At 53.3% G+C, this 20835-nt stretch overlaps 5 protein-coding genes across 10 annotated transcripts; 3 read left to right on the top strand and 2 right to left on the bottom strand.

The window, feature by feature from the left end:
• Positions 1–71: 71 nt before the first annotated feature.
• Positions 72–7655, bottom strand: LOC144208661 (zinc finger protein 646). 3 transcript variants are annotated; one of them, XM_077734615.1, is made up of 5 exons: positions 7278–7655; positions 3330–6053; positions 2118–3236; positions 1923–2038; positions 1503–1652 (listed from the first exon to the last, which is right to left on the bottom strand). In XM_077734615.1, the coding sequence occupies exons 2-4, from the start codon at positions 5864–5866 to the stop codon at positions 1939–1941; spliced, it is 3756 nt and encodes a 1251-aa protein (XP_077590741.1). In that variant the 5' UTR covers positions 5867–6053; positions 7278–7655; the 3' UTR covers positions 1503–1652; positions 1923–1938. The 3 variants fall into 3 exon arrangements, with proteins under 3 accessions (XP_077590740.1, XP_077590741.1, XP_077590742.1); XM_077734616.1 differs by having other exon boundaries at positions 1923–2017; XM_077734614.1 differs by lacking the exon at positions 1923–2038 and having other exon boundaries at positions 72–1652.
• Positions 7195–10133, top strand: thoc6 (THO complex 6). The gene is made up of 13 exons (XM_077734632.1): positions 7195–7919; positions 8247–8338; positions 8397–8461; positions 8523–8626; positions 8693–8730; positions 8800–8848; positions 8961–9032; positions 9097–9199; positions 9275–9324; positions 9390–9452; positions 9538–9648; positions 9713–9841; positions 9992–10133. Exons 1-13 carry the CDS (start codon positions 7740–7742, stop codon positions 10070–10072), a joined length of 1137 nt encoding a protein of 378 aa, XP_077590758.1. The 5' UTR covers positions 7195–7739; the 3' UTR covers positions 10073–10133.
• On the bottom strand, positions 10072–14849 carry med15 (mediator complex subunit 15). 2 transcript variants are annotated; one of them, XM_077734617.1, is made up of 18 exons: positions 14100–14844; positions 13739–13826; positions 13547–13598; positions 13453–13476; positions 13219–13383; positions 12895–13061; positions 12575–12832; positions 12334–12414; positions 12168–12263; positions 11986–12104; positions 11786–11913; positions 11575–11709; positions 11358–11421; positions 11121–11187; positions 10886–11040; positions 10645–10811; positions 10471–10569; positions 10072–10354 (listed from the first exon to the last, which is right to left on the bottom strand). In XM_077734617.1, the coding sequence occupies exons 1-18, from the start codon at positions 14165–14167 to the stop codon at positions 10218–10220; spliced, it is 2070 nt and encodes a 689-aa protein (XP_077590743.1). In that variant the 5' UTR covers positions 14168–14844; the 3' UTR covers positions 10072–10217. The 2 variants fall into 2 exon arrangements, with proteins under 2 accessions (XP_077590743.1, XP_077590745.1); XM_077734619.1 differs by lacking the exon at positions 13219–13383 and having other exon boundaries at positions 14100–14849.
• LOC144208674 (uncharacterized) lies at positions 14462–16805 on the top strand. Of its 3 annotated transcripts, none has more exons than XM_077734638.1 (7): positions 14463–14624; positions 14852–14899; positions 14982–15105; positions 15199–15564; positions 15624–15773; positions 16044–16145; positions 16230–16805. In XM_077734638.1, the coding sequence occupies exons 2-7, from the start codon at positions 14870–14872 to the stop codon at positions 16268–16270; spliced, it is 813 nt and encodes a 270-aa protein (XP_077590764.1). In that variant the 5' UTR covers positions 14463–14624; positions 14852–14869; the 3' UTR covers positions 16271–16805. The 3 variants fall into 3 exon arrangements, with proteins under 3 accessions (XP_077590766.1, XP_077590764.1, XP_077590765.1); XM_077734639.1 differs by having other exon boundaries at positions 14524–14681; XM_077734640.1 differs by lacking the exon at positions 15624–15773 and having other exon boundaries at positions 14462–14624.
• A 456-nt stretch (positions 16806–17261) lies between these two features.
• On the top strand, positions 17262–20826 carry utp18 (UTP18 small subunit processome component). The gene is made up of 12 exons (XM_077734621.1): positions 17262–17557; positions 17963–18108; positions 18226–18321; positions 18396–18460; positions 18905–19005; positions 19082–19382; positions 19450–19550; positions 19718–19808; positions 19874–19997; positions 20068–20242; positions 20317–20459; positions 20745–20826. Exons 1-12 carry the CDS (start codon positions 17378–17380, stop codon positions 20767–20769), a joined length of 1548 nt encoding a protein of 515 aa, XP_077590747.1. The 5' UTR covers positions 17262–17377; the 3' UTR covers positions 20770–20826.
• Positions 20827–20835: the final 9 nt, after the last annotated feature.

Here is a 20835-nt window from a genome sequence, read left to right as displayed (position 1 = left end):
AGCACCCCTAGTGGCTCTGCGTGCACCTACAGACTAAAAGGTAAGATTGAGCCCCGCCTAGTGGCAACTACTTTTAACTTGTGGAAGTCTTTTAATGCGTGTAAATGAAGTTGACAAATTGAGTTGGATGTCAAAACACAAGAAATACAAAATACATGCGCAGACCATCATACAAGTGTAAAAAGAAGCACAGTCAATATTAAAAGAATAACGTTAAGGACGTGTGTTCCCAGGAGGTCACTTACTCCAAATGTTTACGTTGCATGATCCGTCGTCGTCATCATTCCACGATATACGACGTCCAGACGAGCGGACACGTGTGCCGTCGGCTGAGTCCGCTTTCCGTCCTCGGCGTTTGGAATTTTACAAATTATCAAAAGACGTTAGAAAAGTCACGTGACCGCAAACTAAGCAAACCGACAGAGTCAAAGGGCGCTCGCTAACATCACGACGCTAACTAGCACCGCGGCGTCCAGTCAATAAATATATACGGCAAAAGCTACCCTAGAAGATACAAAGGTCCCTTTAACACAGCGGGGCCAGGAGAGGATTATGGGTAATCGGAGCTCTAAAGAGGTCTACAAACTAGTGCTGCTGATGCTACTACACGCACGTACACACATACACACACGTGATGCTAACTAGTCTACACAATCAGGAGGCAGAATACATCCCGGTGCCACCCTGAAGATATTTCACCGTCCAATCACAGAGGCCACATGAGTGTCTATGTCCCACCCCTTGTATCTTGCCCGGTCCAAATGGCGACCGGAGTCAAGTGCGTGTACGCGATCCCGTGTCCGTTTTGTCCCGATAGGTCTCAAAGGAAGGCGGCCCCCGGCATCCCCCCAAAGTTGGGCGTCGCCGCGGAGGCCCCGGTGGCGGCCCAGTGTACCTTCATGTGGTGCCTGAGGTTGGACTTGGAGGAGAAACGTTTGTCGCAGTGGGAGCACGCAAAGGGCTTTTCCTTGGTGTGCATCCGACGGTGGCAGATGAGCTGCGTGGATACCCGGAAGGACTTGCCGCACTCGGGGCACTGGTAACGCTTGGGCTCCGTGTGGATGCGCCGGTGGTTCTTCAGGGACATCAGGTTGGGGAACTGCTTGTGACACAAGTTGCAGAAGTAGCTTCCGGTCTTGTGGCTGTTCCTGTGATTGACCAGAGAGCTGGCGTGGCGGTAGGACCGACCGCACTGTTCGCACACGTGAGCCTTGGACGGCGGCGGTGGTGGTGGTGGTGCCGGCCCCCCGCCACGCTCTCGCGTGGACGGCGGTTCCGGGCTCGAGCCCCAGCCCGGCCGGTGGCGGTGCGGCGGGGGGTAGCGTGGCGCCTGTCCGTGGCTGATCTCCATGTGCAGTCGGAAGCTGGCCTGCGTGGGGAAGGCACGGCGGCAGGCGGCGCAGGTCAGCTCCCGCTGCTTCTGGTGCACCCGTCGGTGGTTGTAGAGCTGCGAGGCCACCCGGAAGCACTTGCCGCAGTCGTGGCAGCGGTGGCGCCGCATCTCCGAATGGATGCGGCGGTGGTTCTTCAGGGCCAGGAGGTTGGAGTAGGTCTTGAGACACACGGCGCAGTGGTAGTCGCCCAGCGTGTGCGTGTTCTTGTGGTTGAGGAGGGAGCTGGCGTGGCGGTAGGAACGTCCGCATTGGTCGCACCTGCGCACAGACCACGGGAGGGGGGGGGCGTTACATGTGGCGAGGGAGCAAATGCGCTTAGCAAATACGGCGTTGGCGTTAGCGGTATATGATCTGCAATCCGGCTAAATGGAGGTCGGACGGCCCGGCGCAGTCCCCCTCGCCCCTCCCCTTCCTAATCTTGTCTACAGGTGGGCCGCGTGAGACACGCGAGGACACTCGAGGACACAAAACATCAGCAGAACAAAGACAGAGTGGATGCTAACTGAAAGCAAAGGGGGGTGACTTAACTGTTCTCTCCACTAATTCAATTTGTCCAAACTTCAGAAAAATCCGAATTCCGGCACGCGAATGGTCCCAAGGAAGCCGGATTGGAGAGCATATACCTGGAATAGACATGCGCACAGCTAAAATTCATCTTTCACTTTTCGGACATGAGCCATGAATGTCAATGACAACCACAAGGAAGAAAAGGAGGCCACTCACGTGTACCGACACTCGTCGCCGCCCTCCCCCGCCGCTCCGGGGGTCTTCCGCCGGACGTCCACCCCCACCGGGGTGTCCCCGCAGCGGTGTCGGGCCAGACCGGACCTCCCCTGGAAGCTCTTCCCGCAGGTGGGGCAGCCAAAGGGCGTGGCGCCCTCCTCGTGGACCTTCTGGTGGTTGCGCAGGAAGCGGGCCAGGCGGAAGGCCTTGCCACACGTGTGGCAAATGTGCTTCTTACGCTGCGTGTGGATGCGCATGTGGTTGCGCAACGCCATGTAGTTGGTGTACGGCTTGTCGCAGAAGTTGCAGCGGAAGTCGCCCGTCTTGTGCGTGTGCTTGTGGTTGAGCAGCGAGCTGGCGTGCTTGTAAGCGCAGCTGCACAGGTCGCAGGCGTAGGGCCTCTCGTCCGAGTCCGGGTCCACCGGGTTCCTCTCGGCGCCGGCGTTGGCCGAGCTCCCGCCGGACGACGACGACGACGAGGGCAAGTGCTGGGCGGGGCAGTCGTGGGCCGCCAGCTGCTCGGCCGAGGGGAAGCCCTCGCAGCAGCCGTCGCACTCAAAGTCCATCTGGGCGCCCGGACCCTGCGGACCCTTGCACAGGCCCGCCGTGGTGTGCGTGGCCAGTTGCCTCTGGGTGCGGAACCCCTTGCCGCACTCCTGGCAGTTGTGCTTCTTCTGGGCAAAGTGGAGGCGCAGGTGGTTCTTCATGGCCAGTCTGTTGGGGTAGGTGGAGTTGCACACGTTGCAGTGGTACTCGCCAATTTTGTGCAGGTTCTTGTGATTGGCCAGGCTTCCCGCGTGCCGGTAGGTCTTGCCGCACTCCTCGCAGGCGAAGGGCCGCCGCCCGCTCTCGGCCGGGTCGAACTTCTGCGGCCGGGACGTGCCGGCCGACGAATAGGGCTTTTTGAAGGCCTGCTGCGCGTACTTGATCCCCATCGGGGGGACCTTGGACGACTCGCCTCGCACGTTCTGCATCTGCGACAGGCCCGGTTGTTGGTAGCGCGAACCGTTGGGGCCCGTGCGAACCAGACCTTTGGCCCGGTGTTCCTCGTGGAGACGCAGGTGGTTGATCAGCTGTTTTTGGATCTTGAAAGCCTTTCCGCATTCTTCGCACTTGTGTCTGCGGTTGGAACAGATGCATCACATGTCAGACAATCAAGTAACAGTTGATATAACTATAATGCTAACTGATAGCTGGCAATGCCATACGTACCTCTTGAGGTCAAAGTGGGTTCTCTGGTGGTTCTTCAGGGCCAGCAGGTTGTAGTAACGCTTCTGACACACCAAGCAGCGGAAGACGCCCGTTTTGTGGGACTTTTTGTGGTTGAGGAGGGAACACGGGTGCCTGTAGCCTCGCCCACACTGGTCGCACTTGTGCGGTTTGTCGCTTTGGTCCACCACGGAACGTCGCCCGTTCTCGGCGATATCGCGGCTTCCGCCGGCGACCCCCCCGACCAGGCCCTCGCCCCCGGACATGGCCTTGGCTCCGTTGAGGCTCTGCTTACCCAGCGAACCGGCTCGATTCTTACCGGCGCACAGGTGCGTGATCAGGTGGTGACGGTCCGCAAAGAACATGCCGCAGTCCACGCAAATGTGGCTGCGTCCGTCCATCTTGTCGCTCCTGTTGGGAGAAGCTCCGCCCACTCCCTGTTGCTGTTGACCGTCGGGCCTCTGGGGGCCGTGGACCAGTTGGTGATTGAGGAGGTCTTGCTTCCTGGCAAAGCTTTGGCCACACGCCGAGCAAATCATCCGCCAGTCCTGCTCCAATCCGGACGGCCCGGGCCCGGACGGGTTGTTGGCGTGACTTCGTAAATGGCTGCGCAGCGCTCGCAGGCTGGCGTAATGGTTGCCGCAAACGGAGCACTGGTAGATTTCGCCGTCGTCGTCGTCCTTGTCCACGTTTCCCATCCTTTTGATTCCGGACTGGGAGTACTGGCGCTGGCCGTTCCCCTCCTTCACGCCACCGGAGGTCATGGAGCCGCTACCGGAATTGTGGTAGTTCATATTGCCGATGAAGCCGTTGGACATGTTACCCTGCTGCGGCGGCGGGGGCGGCGCCGGGCCGCGACGGGAGCACATGTGCGACTTGATGCCGGACACGTCGGCGTACATCTCGCCGCAGTCGGCGCACACGTGGCGGTCGGCTTGCCGGTGGGCGGGGCCCCCGTCAAAACGCTCGTGGAACTCCAAAGAGTCCAAAGCGCTGTTGTGACCGCCGTCCGGTACGAAGAGGCCGGGGTCCGCCATGTTCCCGGGAAGCGTGATGGGGGTGCTGGCGCCGCTGCTCTCTTGCACGTAGCTCTGCTGCGAGTCCAGCGTCAGAGGCTCCGGGGACAACCAGTCGTTGCCGTCGCCCAGAGACTGGCTAGAAGAGCGCCCCTTGTGGCTGCGCAGGTGGCTGTGCAGCGCCGCCAAATGGGGGTACTGCTTGCAGCAGATGGTGCACTGGTAGTGGCCCATCTGGTGACAGCGCTTGTGGTTGACCAGGCTGCCGGCGTGCCGGTAACTCTTGCCGCACTCGCCGCACTTGAAGCGGCGCTCGCCGTCCTCGGGAGAAGCCGACTGGGTCACCCGTCCCCCGGAAGAAGACGACGCCGAGCCCTGAGAGCCGGAGCTTAACGTTTCCGAGTTGAGCAGGGAGCCGTCCTGCCCGTGGGAAGCCGGGTGGGGGTCGTGAGTCAGGTAGTGGACTTTCAGGGTCTCCAGGTCCGGATGCCCCGCCCCGCAGTACGCGCACGTGTAGATGGGGTTGTTGACGGGAGGCCCCATGATGGGGTCGTATGGACCCCTTTTGTCACCTGGCAACGGCGGCATGGGGAGAGGGTCGCCGAGAGCCGGGGTGTACGCCGGAGATCGCACGGCGCTCAGGTTGTGGCTCATGATGGCGGGAAAGCTCCGGGACAGGCCCAGAGACGACGGGGTGCTGTTGTGGAGGAGAATGTGTTCCTGGAAGTCGGATTTGTTGGGCAGGGAGATCTGGCACAGGTGGCAGAAGCAGGAGTTGGAATTGTCGTTTTGGGTGGCCTGTGAGCTGCCGCCTCCGTCGCGCTCTGACGGGTGGAGGCTGCCGCCACCGCCGCCGCCACTGCTCACCATGGGTGCTACGGGGCTTTTGAACTTGGAGTGAGTCCTCTCGTGGCTGTTGAGGGCAGCCAGGTTGCTAAATTGTTTGAAGCACACAGAGCACTTAAAACTTCCTTGCTGGTGACACTTCTTATGGTTCATCAAGCTCCCGTGGTGCCGGTAGGTTCTGTCGCACTGGTCGCACTTGAACGGTCGGTCCCAGGCGTCGTCCGGCTCGGGGGAACTTTTGCTTCCCTCGTGGGCCCCCCGTGGGGCGCTGTTGTTCAAATGCGCGCGGCCAAAAGCGTCCGGAAGCTCCTGGCCCAGGGCGTAATCTCTTTCGTGAGGACCTCCTTCTTCGGGCGCCTCCTCGCTTTCTTCTTCCACGTGAGCACTACTCGGAGACAAGGTGTGGATGCGAAGGTGGTTTTTGAGGGCCACCGCGTTGGGGAGGGTGCGGGTACACACGGGGCACTGGAACGAGCCCACTTCGTGAGACTTTTTATGGTTGGCCAAGCTAGCGGCGTGTTTGTAAATTCTTCCGCACTGCTCGCATTCAAAACGGGCACTCTCTCCTTGTTGATAATGCGCTTTCATATGTTCTAGAAGACTTGGAGTACTGGGGCAGACCATATCACATTCTTTACAGGGGAAACCCTTGGCACGACTCATATCATGCATTGCCATAGTACTCTGGCGCCAGTTTTCAGGAGGGAGTGGCCGCCGCGCCACCGCCGTTGACCATCGGGATGCGTGGGAGGGGCTTTTAGCATGGGAGAATCTCTGCTCGTCAGTCCAGCGTGCCGTCGTCGGCCATTTCGTGCCCGACGGCCAATCGGGCTGTGCCCCCTGGCAGGTGGCCTGTCAGTTGTTACTACAGAAACAAAAAGGGGGCGGAGAAAGGGGAGGTCAGAATGCACGTTAAGTGAAATTGGAAAGAGATAATCACGTTTTCCGCTGGCTTCACGAGCCTGGTGTAAAACATAGTAATTGGTGAGGAATTAGAGAGCCTTTTAATCTAGACCCACAAGAGTGCCCTTAAGTTTTACAGGTCCACACTAATCCATTCGCGCACACATTTATACACACTAGCGGGCGGTGCCGCTGCCAAGGTGCTGCCGTGACCACTGAAAGCAATTTTGTGTTTAGAGACCTTGCTTTACATGTTGGCTGCCATTGACAGAGGAAGAGGTCAATCCATTTTTTGGCTCCCAGATTCGTTCGACTGGGAAGAGCTGCCAGGCTCATTAAAAATGGATTGGTCAATGGCGGCCGATGACGTAAAGTATGGACTACTATTAAAGCAGTTGTAATAGCTCTTTAATCGGTTTCCTTTGTCAGATTTGTCAATTATGAATCATTCAATATTGGGAGACGATGGTGTGTTGCAGTTCTGTGAGCGTTTCTATGGCAACATTTAAGTCAACAACAGATACTCGTGTTGTTCCTGAGTGAGAAAAGTTGTCGTTCCTCTTGTTTGATTGACGTGCTAGCATAATGAAGCGGAAAGATGGAGGCGGCTGCTGGTACTTCTGACCTTGGCCTGACTCCAGCACGCATCTGCCGGACGCAAGCCGAGCATCTTCCTCACTGCACGGCTCCTATTTGCGGAGCATTGTTGGCGCAACAGAGGCTGCGGACGATTCGGTTGCATCCGCAGCTCAACGACTAATGGGTCGTTCGACCCAAGCGCCCGTCGGCACTACAGAAGAACGTATACAGTTTACCTAAAAACAACAACAACAACAACATTGTAGCCCGTCAAAGCACAAGCAGCCCGAGAATATTAGCGACCTGGCAGGCTAGCTCATTGGCAGTATGCTAGTCAGTTCCCTTCGACGGGAGGCAAGCACGCAAACACACAAACCCGACGAACAGTAAACCACACTAGACGCCAGTTGTTAACCCAACTCATGATTTACGAGCTCGGCAACCTCCGGTGGTCGGTCGGCGGCCATGTTAGCTCGTCCCGTTAGCCACCGAGCTAGCCCCGCAGCTACACAAAGATGTCGACCCTCGGCGAGCGGCCCCCTTAGAGGGGGGTAAAAAAAAAAAAGAACCTGGCTCGGGAGTCGCGTCTCGGAAGCCTCCAACTTACCCCTCCGCCGACTGCCCAGTCAAGCGAGGTGGCCCGGCGTGCGGAAGCAATGGCGAAACGTCGTAGTGTCAGCGGCGAGTCATGTTTACTTGCTGGGCTCGCAACGAGCTGCTTTTCCAGTCCACTGTAGTCGACTTTCGCCTCTCGGCTGTCCGCCGCCGCCGCCGCCGCTACGACGACGACGACGAAACACTTCCTGCCGTGCGCCGCGTCATCAGGACACAAGGAGCAGCTGCAAAAAGCCGATAAAGAACGCCAATTTGCCGCCTGTGGTTTTCAAGCACTTTCATTTTCTAAAGCGGCTCGCACAAGCCGAGGCCGAACCGAGCTGACCCGAGTCGAACCGAGCGGGAAAAAGACAATCGCCATTTTGGTTTCCTCACTGGAGAGACTTTCTTTGTTTTGCACACATTCAACCATTTTTTGATTGTTTTGTTTATTGTCACTTTGCACATATTACAAATGAAAACCCATATACTTGTTCAAAAACACGCATTCTGCAACCCGTCATTGACAATTAAGACAAAACAGCAAGTGTATGCAAATTCCAAGCTTCTGACTTCATTCCCCACAATGCCCGGCGCAATGACGTCATATTCGCGCGCTCCACAAGTAGATCGTCGCACCATGGGTTCTGTCGAGGTAAACTTAATTTTGTCCCTCATAACATTATTATGTTTGTGATTGTTTCACTCATATTTGGACCTAAACACTCGAGTTTGATTGCCAATTGGCGCACGGGAAAGATGGCGTCGTAAGAATAGTTATGGAACTGATGATTAGATGCCTTTGTCTTCAGTTCCTTGTTCATTATATAAATATTACAATGAAACCCCCATTTGTGTGGACATTTATGAAAAAAAAGTAGTACACAAGAAACTTTAAAATGAACGCGTTTTTCCTGATCAAAAAGCAACAAAACTTGATTTGCAATTCCAAGATATTTGACAGGTTGCCATATGTCCACAGTTGCTGCACATGTCTGTGTTCTCCCAAAGTTTTTCACCGTGTGGACGCTTTCTGGCAGCGGGAAACAACTATGGAGAAATCGGCATCTTCAGGTGAGTGATGCAAATATGGCACTCAAGATTATGGTAATGATGATGGTTGTCCTATCAGTCTGTGCGCAGCTTTGAGTCCAGATGGATCAGATACAAGCCGGAAGCCCGTGTTAACGTTTCCAGGTAATCGTGGTCAAGATAGATGTCTATGCGTCTCTGTGTTTGACCAAAATGTCCATTTTAGCTCACGACGGTCCCGTTTTCTGTCTGGAGTCGTTTGGCGGGCAACTTCTGAGCGCCGGCAATGGGTCGGTGAGCGCCTGGAATTGGGGCGACCTCATCAAGAAGGTACCCTTACGAGTCGCGGTTCCATCAGGGACGCCGTAACGCAACCTAACGCTCTGTTGCTTTCAGAACGTCAAAGCGGCATGGACCAAGCGACCTGAATACAAGTGAGCTTCTGTCAGTCATTGGCCAGGTCTGGCCGGATCTGTTGACGTATCTTCTTTCTCCTTGTCTAGAGGCGGCATGGAGATCCCCGAAATCAACGCCATGGTCGCCAACCCTCGAGTGAGTATGTGCAGCCATCTACAGTCTGATGGGTCTAATTTCGGGAGTCTGGACCAAATCAGTGCAAAGTACATTTTAGAAAGCATCTCATTTGTGTGCGTTTGGGTGACAGGACAACAGCCTAGTGTTTGGTGGTGGTGACAACAATATCCATGTCCTGGACCTGGAACACGGCGTCTTCAAGGTGAGTCAGAGCCGGTGAGCAGCATCAGTTGGCGGCCCGTCTCAATGTCTGTTTGCATCCTTAGGCTGTCTTTGAGGGACACTCGGACTACATCCACTGTCTGAGTGCGAGAGAACGCGAGGGGGAGATTCTGTCTGGCGGTGAGGACGGCACAGTCAGGATGTGGGGTGAGTTCCTAACTAAAAGTCCCTATTGGGAAGCGCATTTAGCTCCTGATTAGATTCTGTGTAACCTCCATGCAGATTGCAGAACGTCTGAGTGCATCCATCGTGTGGATGTTCACAAGTACCAAGTAAGACAATGTCAGCACACAGTTGTGGTTGTGGCGTTTGGTCATGGTTTTGCTTGTTTTGGCAGAAATGTGCCCGCCCTCAGTTTGGCAAGTGGATCAGCTGTTTGACTACTGACTCCGATTGGATGGTGAGAAAAGATTTTAAAAAATAAGGCTATAGTGGACTATAGTATGACATTTTTGAATAGACTGTATTGTGGTCGTTTTTTTTAGCTATGTGGTGGGGGTCCGTTCCTTTCGCTGTGGCACCTCCGCTCTCTAACGCCGACATCCGTCTTCACACTGAGTGGTTGCCAACGACGAGCCCTTTTCTACCAGGACATGGTGAGAGCGACAAAGGATGCTCACCCTGGTGAACCCGACTCACATTTTTTCCTTCCCCGTGCAGATTTTGGCTGTGGGTCAAGGTGCCACAGTGTCGCACTGCCTGCTGGGGGGTCAGGTTAAGGCTCAGATCCCGTGCACCCCCAACAACGTCAACAGCCTGGCCCTGAACACCAACAGTACAGAACACCAGGTTTGACTAATGGGCGAGGTTTAAATAGTGTGCAATAAAAAGGCAGTTAATTTGAAGCAGAAATGACATTTTTCACCATATTCGTTCTCATTTACTCAAAAATATTATAGAGCAATTAGCTCTGTGCCTCAATAATGTTGTACATTTCAGGTGTTGACGGTGGCAGGAAGCAGCCCACATGTGGATGTGTTTACCAACGTTTCCTATAGAGCATTCTCTCTCCATTTTTAAGACATTTTCCCTTTATTTTTTAAAAACCAAGTCAATAAAACTTTGTGATACATGTGTAAAATGTCAAGCTCATCTTCTGTCGTGAAAGTAGATCTTATTTATTGAAAGAGGCGGTGGAGGGGAGGTTCTGTGCTGCCAATTGCATTTACGCAGCAGACAAACACGCTTGATGGACGCTCTGCGCCCACGTGTGTAGAACTTCTGTCAGTGAATGCTTGTCAGGAAGTTGCAGCAGCTTGGACGCCAGCGTCCTGTGTACCGCTTGGAGGAAGTGGTTGGCGCCTGCACATAGAAACACGCCCAATCACTACAGATGTTTTTCTTATGTTATAAACTACAGCTACTCACAAACAAAACAAAAAAATGACTAGAAATTAGTTTTGAAAAAGGCCAATTACCGTAGTGATCAGCATCTTCAGACCAATAGGGGCTTTGGTCTGGGTAGTCTGCTGGAACACTGAGTTGCAGTGGGGGGACGCTGGGAAGGTTTTTGTCCTCTGAAGCAAAAAAATAAACAAAACTTACATAGGCCCTCGAGGACCAGTTTCCCCACCCCCATTCTAGTTCCTCACCTAGCTTGCACACGAGATGCACGGCTCCATTGTTGCTACAGTGGGCGGGGTCCAGATGCACCAAGAACTTGATATCCAGGCGGGCCACCTCCCCCTGCAGGATGTTGGGGACCGTCTGCCTTTCATCCTCGTCCTGCTTCCTCTTGCGCGATACCACCGAGGGGCCACTGTGAGGCGCAAGAGTAGGGCATTGGACTTCTATATGGGTGTCTGCAGCGAATGACGAGTCCAAAGAAATTACGTGATGGGGGGGCCGTGAATGGCCGCCATGGCGGGGGCAAAGGTGCGGTGGAGGGAGTGGTTGAAGACGGGCGAGCGGAGGTTGGCCATGACGGTGTCCAACAGAGGCTGGCACAAATGCTGCTTGGTGGCCAGGGGGGGCGGCGGAGGGGTCGGCTGGACAAACACACAGGCCGTGCTGATAATGTGATTTGTTTTTGCTTTTGGGGGAGTGATAGTTTCCAAGTCGGTCTTACCACTGCCATGTCATTCTTGAGCTTCTCCAGCGCTATCTCGCATTTCTGCAACGTCTTCAGAGGACACCTGTAAGTCGACGCACTTAAAAGGCATGTTGTCATGGTAACAGAAAATGGGAGTTTATCTCCATGGTGACTAGCCCGATATAGTATCTTTACTATCTGTAACCATGGTGATGACCACCCCTCAGTGAAGTCCATTGTCGCCTTGGTAAATCGGAGTGTGATTAGGGTCACCTGGCGTTGGGGTCAGTGAGGATGTTGAGAAGACTCTTCATCTTGCTGAGGTCTTTCTTTCGCTCTGTTGACAGCACAGACCAATCGAGGCTCATTAAAAACAAGTGTGTTAATAGTTAGCTTAATTGACAAAACCATAAATCCAATCCAAATCCACATATGTCGATGATGGGTTTCCTTTTTTCCCCCAATGAAGGGTTAATGGTTACATGCCCACCTTCGTTCTTGTCAATTTTGTTGATCATACGTCGGAGTGGCTCGATGTATTTGGAAAGTTGTTTGAGTTTCTCCATGTACTGCTGGTCCTCTTGCGAGATGGCCCCCGCGGGACTCATCACAGAATTTGGGTTCCCTGTTTTGGGGGCGGGGAAAAAAAATCATCATGATTTGGCCATACCATATGTCTGCATGCACCAACGTGCGTGTACCCGGAGTACTGAGAGCTCCAGGAGAGGGGACGCCGTAGTTCTGGGGCGTCCTGGCGGTCGACGGACTCTGCGAGGGCTGAGGGGACGGGCTGGGCTGGAAGCCCCCCGGAGACGGCGTGGGACCCGAGCTGCGCACCAGGAGCGACATACCATGAGGGCGCGGAGGAAGCAGAGACGTCGGGACACGCGAACCAACGTACCTGGCGGAATTGGGCTGTGAGCTGGGCGGCTGAGGGGAGGGCTGGGGCGGCGGCGGCATGGACTGGGGGGTCTGAACCTGCACGGGCGAGGGCGACGATATCATCACGTGCTGTTGCGCCTGCCGGGGAGAAGTGGGTGGCTCGTCAATGGGCTCTGCGAGGTCACATTTTCGGGCTACTACCTGCTGAGTCACGGCGGCGGCGACGTTGGGGGGCGGGATGGAAGCAGCCAGGGGGGGCCGGGGCACCCGGGCGGAGAGCTGCATGTTGGGACGTAGCTGCACGGGAGAGCAGGTGATTGACGGGGGAGCTTGCCTATTCCATTTACAATGCATGCTGGTGACTCACCTGTCCTGACGCGGCGGCCATTTGTGCTTGGACGGCCGCCTGTTGCTGCTGCTGCTGTTGCTGCTGTTGCAACGCCCGAGCCTGCGCACACACCAAAGGAGGAATTGTGAGGTGAGATGTTGTCATGACGACGCCCAAAGAAAACTTGGACAGCTAGCCAAACTACTCAAAAGGTGTAGCCTTATAGTCCGGCTAATACGACTCGTGGTATGGAAAATACGGTCCATAATGGCATTGTGACCTGCAAGGCCTGCTGCATCTTGAGCTGATGCTGCTGCTGTTGATTGAGCGAGTTGATGGGGACGTGCTGCGCGGGCGCCATCTGCGGCACCATGGCGGCCTGCTGCTGCTGCTGAAGGAGTGGCTGCATGGGGCCCGGCTGCGCCTGTTGCGCCTGTTGCGCCTGCTGCTGGACCATGTGCTGGATGGACTGCGCATGTTGCTGCTGCAGCTGTAACTGCACCATCTGTTGCTGCTGCTGCATGCGGGACGGATGCATCTGCGCACAAAGGTAGACATTGGAGCCGAGCACTGCAAAACCGCTAGCATGTACGCACTTACCTGGTTTTGCTGCTGTTGGCTCTGCTGCTGCTGGTGCATCTGTTGTTGCTGGACTCTCAACTGCTGCTGGACCTGAAACTGCTGCTGCTGAGCCTGGAACTGCTGGAACTGCAAGTTCTGCTGTTGTTGCTGCTGCTGCTGCAGGGTCAGCTGGGCCGGCCCTCCCACTGAGGACCAGGAATCGGAAGGGAGATGAGGGACTAGTTTGCATTTTTATAATGTTAGCATATTAGCGCCATTAGCTTTCGCTTTGCCCCATTAAAAAAACACAACCCCGTTGGATCAATGTTTCCAGTGGAAGCTCCATCAAGGAAACGCACTCACGGGGTTGCGGGTTCCCAGACACACCCGGCATGGCGTGCGGGCCTATCTGCATTTGCGGCATGGCCCCCATTCCCCCCAATGGGGGACCGGTGGGGCGGGGCCCCATGCCGATGGCGCCCGGGCCCCCTCCGACGCCCGTCAGGTTAGTCAGGGCATTGATGGGATCTAGTGGGGACAGCGTACAGCGTTACATGCACCGCTCATCTGGGCCAACGCAAGCCCGCTCACACTTACCCGGAGCTCCGAGGTTCTTTTTGTCTGGCAGAAGGAGAGAAACAAGGTTAAAAAGCGCCGGTACGGGCGAGGGAATGGACGGAGCCTCACTTACGGATGTCGCGGTAGTGGATGATGAGCCTGGCAACCAGGGACAGATACTCGTCCTGAAAACACAGGCCAGTAGCTGTAAGATCCGACTTAGCCAGCCTCTATTTTGCGCTTCCAGTTCTTCCAGTGGGAAGGATAGCCTGGTCAATTTTCCCTTAAAATCTATTTGTTCAGTTGGGCACTGCTTGTGACTCACTCTGGTCTTGGCTTTGACGTAAACTTGGTTTTCCATTTCTGTGCTGGTCTTGTTTTGTACAGTTCCTGCCTTTCTCATCGCCTCCTCGCTGTAAACACAACACAGCTGAATTTGAACTATCCTTAGTCTAATATTCTTTCTGAAAACACAATATGCGGTCTCAGTATCAACATTCACAAAAGCACCTTACATGTGACATGTAACTTAGCTTACTATTCTACGCAGTACGTTTGCGGCAATATTCATACTTAGGTAATGAATTGTTATGATTAATTACAGATTATAAAAACAGAACGCAGCAAATTCAAAGCCGGCTACGCTAAGCTAAAGTACAAAGGGATAAGAAAGGAGCAACTCTGACATTTGAGCGACGACTTTCTGTCTGAACTGGGGACTCCTCCAATCGCTGTCGGGTCCAGGAACTTCCATGGCGAAGTTATGTCAGAACAAAGTGAAAATAAAGATGTTTTGAATTGCAAAATGCTAACAATTCCGGCAGCGTCTAGTTTCAGGAGTCATGAAAGTCTTCCTCTCTTTTTCTTTGTTGTGTATTTGACCGCCCCCTACTGGACTTGCCTGGAACAAAGCTATGCCTGAACATTTACATCTAATTAACTCCGCTGTCGTCAGGTTCGGACATTTAATTTAGACACGTCCCCATTTGTCTTTGCTGTTTTATTTAAAACAATGTTTTCAATTTGAAGTTCATTCCCATAGGCGTAGAAGTAGGAGAAAACATGGACCTCATTACTGTGTGTAGTCGGCGAGAGTAATGACGTAGTTGGCATGGTGCATTCTGGGATCTGACAAAGGTGCTGCGGAACCGAACGAAAGAGGCTAGCGTCGCGGCCGAGCATGCGCACGCGGGCCTCGGACTCGTGCACAGGTGGGTCAGCAGGGCAGAGCGCACCTGCCTGCGCGCGTGCACGTCAGCGTGGACAGGGTGAGACCCGCACGCACACGCTTTCTTGCAAGCTGACCAGCTTGCTAGCCGCTTAGCTTTCTATGCTAAGAATACCTAGCGCACCTATGTCTAACTCAATCGTCCATTATGTGTCATTGCTTTTGTCTTACATTTTAAACTGCAAATACGTAACAGCTCCTTTTCTGCAGGTGAGTGACAGCATCAGGATGCCCCTCCCACCATCCAGCCTAAATAAGGTACACACAAATTACACGCTGGTTGATGCACCATCTGGCATAATGATGACAAAGGTGATAACGTTAGCAAGCATCCTCACAGGCCAATCGGCAGAGCCCGGAGGAGGTTGAAGGTAACCCCACCCACTTTTCAGAAGCCAACCGAGGTACAGACCACCCTTACTTCCGTCTGTACCAGTACCTCCACCAGGGGGCACCACACAAAAGTAGGACAGCGTTCAACTAGTCACTTCCTAGCTGGTCACTCTTTTTTTCTTTCATTATTCACTTTCTTTTTGTGCTTCCTCTCTCACATGCAGACAATTGCACAACCGGCGAATCGTCGCCGCGACCTCCGGCAGGCCATCACCGCGATGAGATGCATTGTCCCGCCCCACCCCCTTCCGTAGGCTTCGCTCCCCCCTCTCAGAGTCGCCGTGGCCACGCCCCCTCTCCACCCTCCACCTACGACCGAGACAAGCCGTTACCGGCGGCTCCCCCCACCAAGGCCCCGCCCTCATCACTGGCCCCTCCCACCCACGGCGGGGAAACAGAGCCTCCGCAGCGACAGCCATCCCAGAGTGGCAAGAAGGCTGCTCCCTCGCCTGGAGGCCACACCCCCACCAGAGGCCCCGCCCCACCCCCTCCGGCCACCTCGCCCGCACACAGGCCCACGGCACCCTCAGGTGAGATGCATTTCATCTTCATCTCGTGACCATTAGGTGACCTTCTGGTGTCCCCGCAGCCACCCGAGATGCTCCGCCCCCTCCTCCGTACAGGACGGCGGCTAGTCCTTCCCTCTCCTCCGACCCCCCCATCAGGGCTAAACCTCCTCCCCCGCCACCCCCATCTCTCCGCCACGGACACCCTTCCTCCGGCATTCAATATTTGTGCGGTGAGTCCCCCAATTCCCCCCTCCTCCCATCATTTAGTTTTCACTCGTAGACGTCCCATCCACTTGAAGTGGGAGGGTGGTAGCCAATGCTGCATTCCTCTTTGAATGGATTGGATGTCTAGCAATGCCAATGGAAGCCATTGGGTTACCAAGAAAAATGTAAAATTATCCTCTTATAAAGTGCAAGGTCGAGCAAAAAAGTAGCGGCTTATAGTCCGCTAATTACGGTCATTGGACACCTTCAAGTATTCCTGTTTTGTTTTGTGGCAGACGACTTTGAGTCGAAATATTTATTCCACCCGCTGGACGACTTTCCTCCCCCGGACGAATATCGCTACTTTGCCAAGATCTACCCCAGCAAAACCTACTCAGGTGACAATCATCTAAGTAACGAGGCACTGTGAAAGCAGCGGGGGTCGACCAACTCTTTTGTGTGTGTGTGTTCTCGCTCGACAGTTGTGCGTGGAGCCCCTCCGCTACCTCCGGTGGCCAGGTGAACTCTACGCCTTATTAAGACGACATCGGTGGGAAGACGAGCTACCGGAGCCGAACCGCGGACGTCACGTGACGTGACTGCCCGCCATTTCAACTTTGTCACCTCCGCTAGGCTAACACGGCCATTTTTGTCTTTGACTCATCATCGTCGTCGCTCCGTTTTTTTGTTTGTGGCATACGTGTGATGCTCGTTTCCTTGTGGCCGTGGTCATGTGACATGTCAAGCTGTACTCTTGGTGTTCCTGATACCAATTAGTTGCTGTAAGGCTCATTCAAGTGCAAGGCAATTACTGATTACATACAGCCTTGCTCGCTTGCTCTTCTGTACAGTATCAGAATCCATCAATATGTTTCAATATTACGCGCGCTTCTTCTTGGACAATTCTACGTCGAGCATGTGCTGCTCAGTTGGGGAGCAACTGTGACGTTTTTATTTCACGTTAAAGGAAACCAATCTAAGAAGCGCTGAAGCAATAGAATAACGGTGTGTATAATGAAGAAACCAAACACAAACAATAAAAGCTGTTACCTGCATAAGTGTGTGATGAGGACAAAACGTCTCTATTTTATGTTAAACATTTATGAGGCAGGTGACCCTATTTTTAACATGAATTAAATAAAATACATTTTTAATTAGGATTATTTATATACTAAATGTTTTAGAAAAATAAAACAGTCCCCAAATATTAATAAAAACAAGATGATACAGCATAATAATACACTGATTATGGACTGGAGTAAAACTAAAGTTGAAGGTGTAAAAGCTAATTAATGAAATATACTTGACAATGCTAGTGGTCTAATCCATTTATACTCATGTTTCAGTGATTTTGAAATTAAAATTGTGTGTACTCATGTGTAATTATGGAGTATTTTTAGTCTCAAATTATATTTCAAGACCATTGATTGCTTCATTTAAAACCCTAATAAAAATTAATTCCCAGCCAGCAGAGGACGCTCTCAACTTTCTTGAGCCGTCTTTGAGGCCCGTTTTCTTTACTCTGTGACGTAACCGGAATTGGCTGTCCAGCGTATACTAACACACGAGTAAAGCTAGTCTGCTACTGCTCGTCCCAAGTAAAAGACTTGAGATATTTGTTGGTGGAAACATGGCGCGGCCTCACAATAAGAAAAACGAACAAAAACGTCCTTTTACCTCGAAGGACCGCTCGACGGAGGCATGGCAACGCCGAAAGAACTGCAAGCGTTTAGCGGAGTTGAGTGAGAATGAACCCGCCGTGCAACAGCTGGAGGAGCTCGTGTTTGGACACGCGTACTCGACTCTGGAGGTATGCACGCCAACCAAACTTGAGTCACTTTTCGTCCATTTTCAGTTTATTTTTCATCTATTTTGGCTACTTTGGCATACAAGTGGCTGTCATTGACGCCGGTGGACGCCCAATTCAGCTACTCACAGTTTAACACTACATGAAGAGGCCAAAAATTATATAAAAATGAAAGGGAGCGTTGTGAGCTCCCCAATCTGGCCAGAATGGCCGAAGTACATTAAATTAAACGAATTGGACGTCTATCTTTGTAAATTGAGTTCATTTTGGGTACGATGTCATTCTCTGGATTTTTTGACATGTAAATAATGTGGGATGATAATCCAGTTTGAAATGAAATTAATTTTGTGGTTTAATTTTATATGTATGGTATGTCTCAAACATTATTTTATGCGTGTGCGACGTCAGGACGAAGATGTTGAGGTGCCACCACAGCAAAAGAAAGAAAAACAAGCAGTTTTGGCCCAATCGGACGATGAGTCCGAAGCACGTTTACGTCCTCCGCCGACCAAAAAAGCCGCTTGGATTGATGAAGACGATTACCTGGAGGAAGAGTAAGTGGCAAAAGCGTCTTCTGTCCACTTACATAGACACCAGAAGCATATGAAACGGATTGGACACTTTCTGCCTTCAATTCAGTCGTGTGTTTTTTTGTTTTTGTTTACGTCTAGGGTGGACATGAAGCATCCGTTCCGGAGTTACCTGACGCGGGGGGAAGCTGAGAGCAGCATGACCAAGGAAAAACTTCGACATAGGATGAAAGACCAGTCAGTACGCATGTCCAATCTCAATTTTTCCCCCTCGCGGACCCCTGACCCAGAATGCCGTCGGTGTGTGTCAGGTTCCAGAAGGCCATGGGCGGAGCTCCGGCCTGGGCTGTCAGCGGCGCCACGAAAGTGACCAAAGGTAACACACACACACAAAAAAAGTAGCAAGATTAGTGGGGGGGAGTTGGGGGTGGCCTTAAGGCAATGCTTGTCAAAATTGTTTACCTTTCTTTGCTCAATTGTTTTGATTTAACACTTAAGGAATACAAATTTTCCCATTTATTATTGATCAACCAATCACACTCATACCTAGAGGCAATTTAGCTTACAATTAGCCTAGCATGGATGTTTTGGGGATGTGGGAGGAAATTGGAGTACCCGTAGAAAACCCACGCAAACTGGGAAGAACATGCAACAATGAGGACCAACATGGGATTGTGGCAAATACTCGTACTGGGGCCCACGCATTTATATATACAACGTATTACATAAAAAGGGGCGGGGCTGAAATAGGATTCCTATTACAGCAAAAAAGAGTATTGATGAATGTTGTTTGTGTGAAATAACACTGTTTGGACACCAGATGACGAGGAAGAGGAGGAGGAAGATGACGAAGACGATCTGCTAAGGAGAACGGGGAACTTGGTGGGGTCGTCGGACCAACTGTCCAGCGGCATCCTGCGGGTGGGTATGCGTCAGCTACCGCTTCGGCGTTGATGCTCCGCCTTGCTGATGCCCCGCCTTCCCTCCGCCCCTCCAGATGAAGAAATGCCCCAGCACCAACGTCGCGCGGCCGTCCGACGACTCCCTGACGTCGCTGCAGTTCCACCCGTCGGCGCAGGTGGCCTTGACGGCGGGCCTGGACGGCGCCCTGTCGCTCTTCCAGGTGGACGGCAAGACCAACGGCCAGATCCAAAGCATCCACCTGGACCGCTTCCCCGTGCACAAAGCCCGCTTCACTCGCGAGGGCGACGCCGTGGTGGCCACCGGCTTGAGGAACAAAATGTTCTACGTGTACGACATGATGGAGGGACGCGTCATGCCCGTGCCACACGTCAGAGGTACGCACGCCGGCGGCCGGGCGACGGCGCCTCGGTCACGCGCGCTCACTCGCTCGTCCGTGCTCAGGTTTGCGAGAGAGCCGGGTGAAGGAGTTCTGCGTGTGTCCCGAGGGGGGCGCTCTGTTGCTGACCGGATCTCGGGGTTACCTGCACAGGCTCACGCTGAAGGTGATTGAGTCCTAATCTTCCCGGTTAAAATGACAGGTTTTACAGTTTGGGTTAGAGTTAGTGCCATGGTGGGGGGGCCTTGGATTAGGGTTTGGGTTATGACTCGTGAGCGTTACAGTTAGACCATCAGCCTAAAAAAAAAATCAAAGCTGATTTACACATTTCAGACCAAAGAGGTGGTGAGCAGCATGAAGATTAACGGCGAGGTGGTGGACGTGGCCCTCAGCGCCGACGGCAGCAAAGTCTTTGTTCATTCAGGCAAGTGAAGCCGCCCGCCCGCCCACGCCGTCCGCCACTTCCCGACGTAACGCAGTGACCTTCAGAGGACGGCGAGGTGTACGTGTGGGACGCGCGGAGCAGTCGCTGCCTCTGCAAGTTTTTCGACGACGGCTGCGTCGCCGGCACGGCCATCGCCGCGTCGCCCGACGGACACTACCTGGCGTGCGGGTGAGACGCCCCGGGACGCCTTCCGTTTCAGCATTCCCGCCTTATCTGACACCGGAGTTTTCGGCCGCAGGTCCCGGTCTGGCGTGGTCAACCTGTACCGACAGGAGGCGTGCCTTAACTCGGCCAATCCCAAGCCGCTGAAGGCCTTCATGAACCTGGTGACCCCCGCCAGCGCCCTGGCCTTTAACCCCAGCTCCGAGATCCTGGCCATGGCCTCGCGACACGAAGACGAGGCCGTAAAACTGGTAAGCCCGCGTCCATACGGGGCCCCCGCCGGCTTGTCCCAAGCGCTGACACGCGGTCGCCGTTCCGTCGTCAGGTGCACCTCGCCAGCGCCACCGTCTTCTCCAACTTTCCCATTTTCAAGAGCAAGGTGCTCTATCGGACTTCGTGTATGGACTTTTCCCCTCACGGCGGCTTCTTCTCGTTGGCCAACAACAAAGGCTACGCCCCCCTCTTCAGGTCAGAATAGGACATTTAATGTGACCCATTCACTGCTTTTTGATGGGGATGAATTAGATGAAACTTTATTCATCCCGTACTTGGGAAAATAATTATTTGAACCAGAATGGCTGCCATTGAATGATGTTTCATTGCCATTGATGGCAATACATGTTAATCCAAGGAGTTAATTTAAGAATGATAAGAAAAAAAAGCAAGAATAATAGTATTGACATGATAGTACACCAACCATATTTACTAATATGCAAAACTGACAGATGGCCTTTTTTGTGTATGTTTCAACAGGCTGCTGCACTACAAGAGCTTCTGAGGACCAAGTCGCATAAAATGTGTCAAACATCAAATAAACTTTTTTTTGTCACTCCTACTCCTAATT

The sequence above is a fragment of the Stigmatopora nigra genome, chromosome 15 (genome assembly GCF_051989575.1).
Source record: "Stigmatopora nigra isolate UIUO_SnigA chromosome 15, RoL_Snig_1.1, whole genome shotgun sequence".
In the NCBI taxonomy this organism is placed as follows: domain Eukaryota; kingdom Metazoa; phylum Chordata; class Actinopteri; order Syngnathiformes; family Syngnathidae; genus Stigmatopora; species Stigmatopora nigra.
This window is presented reverse-complemented; position numbering and strand designations above follow the sequence as displayed.

What these genes read in the sequence shown, in the direction of transcription:
- LOC144208661 (XM_077734614.1), bottom strand. Translation starts at nt 5,866, where the DNA reads ATGGCAATGCATGATATGAGTCGTGCCAAGGGTTTCCCCTGTAAAGAA. An exon ending in ACCCACTTTGACCTCAAGAG is followed by an intron (nt 3,237 to 3,329) that starts GTACGTATGGCA and finishes TTCCAACCGCAG; the next exon opens with ACACAAGTGCGAAGAATGCG. An exon ending in GGCGACGAGTGTCGGTACAC is followed by an intron (nt 1,653 to 2,117) that starts GTGAGTGGCCTC and finishes GTCTGTGCGCAG; the next exon opens with GTGCGACCAATGCGGACGTT.
- thoc6 (XM_077734632.1), top strand. Translation starts at nt 7,740, where the DNA reads ATGAAAACCCATATACTTGTTCAAAAACACGCATTCTGCAACCCGTCA. An exon ending in GGGGCGACCTCATCAAGAAG is followed by an intron (nt 8,627 to 8,692) that starts GTACCCTTACGA and finishes TGTTGCTTTCAG; the next exon opens with AACGTCAAAGCGGCATGGAC. An exon ending in CCATGGTCGCCAACCCTCGA is followed by an intron (nt 8,849 to 8,960) that starts GTGAGTATGTGC and finishes TTTGGGTGACAG; the next exon opens with GACAACAGCCTAGTGTTTGG.
- med15 (XM_077734617.1), bottom strand. Translation starts at nt 14,167, where the DNA reads ATGGAAGTTCCTGGACCCGACAGCGATTGGAGGAGTCCCCAGTTCAGA. An exon ending in ACGTCAAAGCCAAGACCAGA is followed by an intron (nt 13,599 to 13,738) that starts GTGAGTCACAAG and finishes CTGTGTTTTCAG; the next exon opens with GACGAGTATCTGTCCCTGGT. An exon ending in TCACAGCCCAATTCCGCCAG is followed by an intron (nt 11,914 to 11,985) that starts GTACGTTGGTTC and finishes CCTGGTGCGCAG; the next exon opens with CTCGGGTCCCACGCCGTCTC.
- LOC144208674 (XM_077734638.1), top strand. Translation starts at nt 14,870, where the DNA reads ATGCCCCTCCCACCATCCAGCCTAAATAAG. An exon ending in CGGCATTCAATATTTGTGCG is followed by an intron (nt 15,774 to 16,043) that starts GTGAGTCCCCCA and finishes GTTTTGTGGCAG; the next exon opens with ACGACTTTGAGTCGAAATAT. An exon ending in CCCCAGCAAAACCTACTCAG is followed by an intron (nt 16,146 to 16,229) that starts GTGACAATCATC and finishes CTCGCTCGACAG; the next exon opens with TTGTGCGTGGAGCCCCTCCG.
- utp18 (XM_077734621.1), top strand. Translation starts at nt 17,378, where the DNA reads ATGGCGCGGCCTCACAATAAGAAAAACGAACAAAAACGTCCTTTTACC. An exon ending in TGCACAGGCTCACGCTGAAG is followed by an intron (nt 19,551 to 19,717) that starts GTGATTGAGTCC and finishes TACACATTTCAG; the next exon opens with ACCAAAGAGGTGGTGAGCAG. An exon ending in GGACACTACCTGGCGTGCGG is followed by an intron (nt 19,998 to 20,067) that starts GTGAGACGCCCC and finishes TTTCGGCCGCAG; the next exon opens with GTCCCGGTCTGGCGTGGTCA.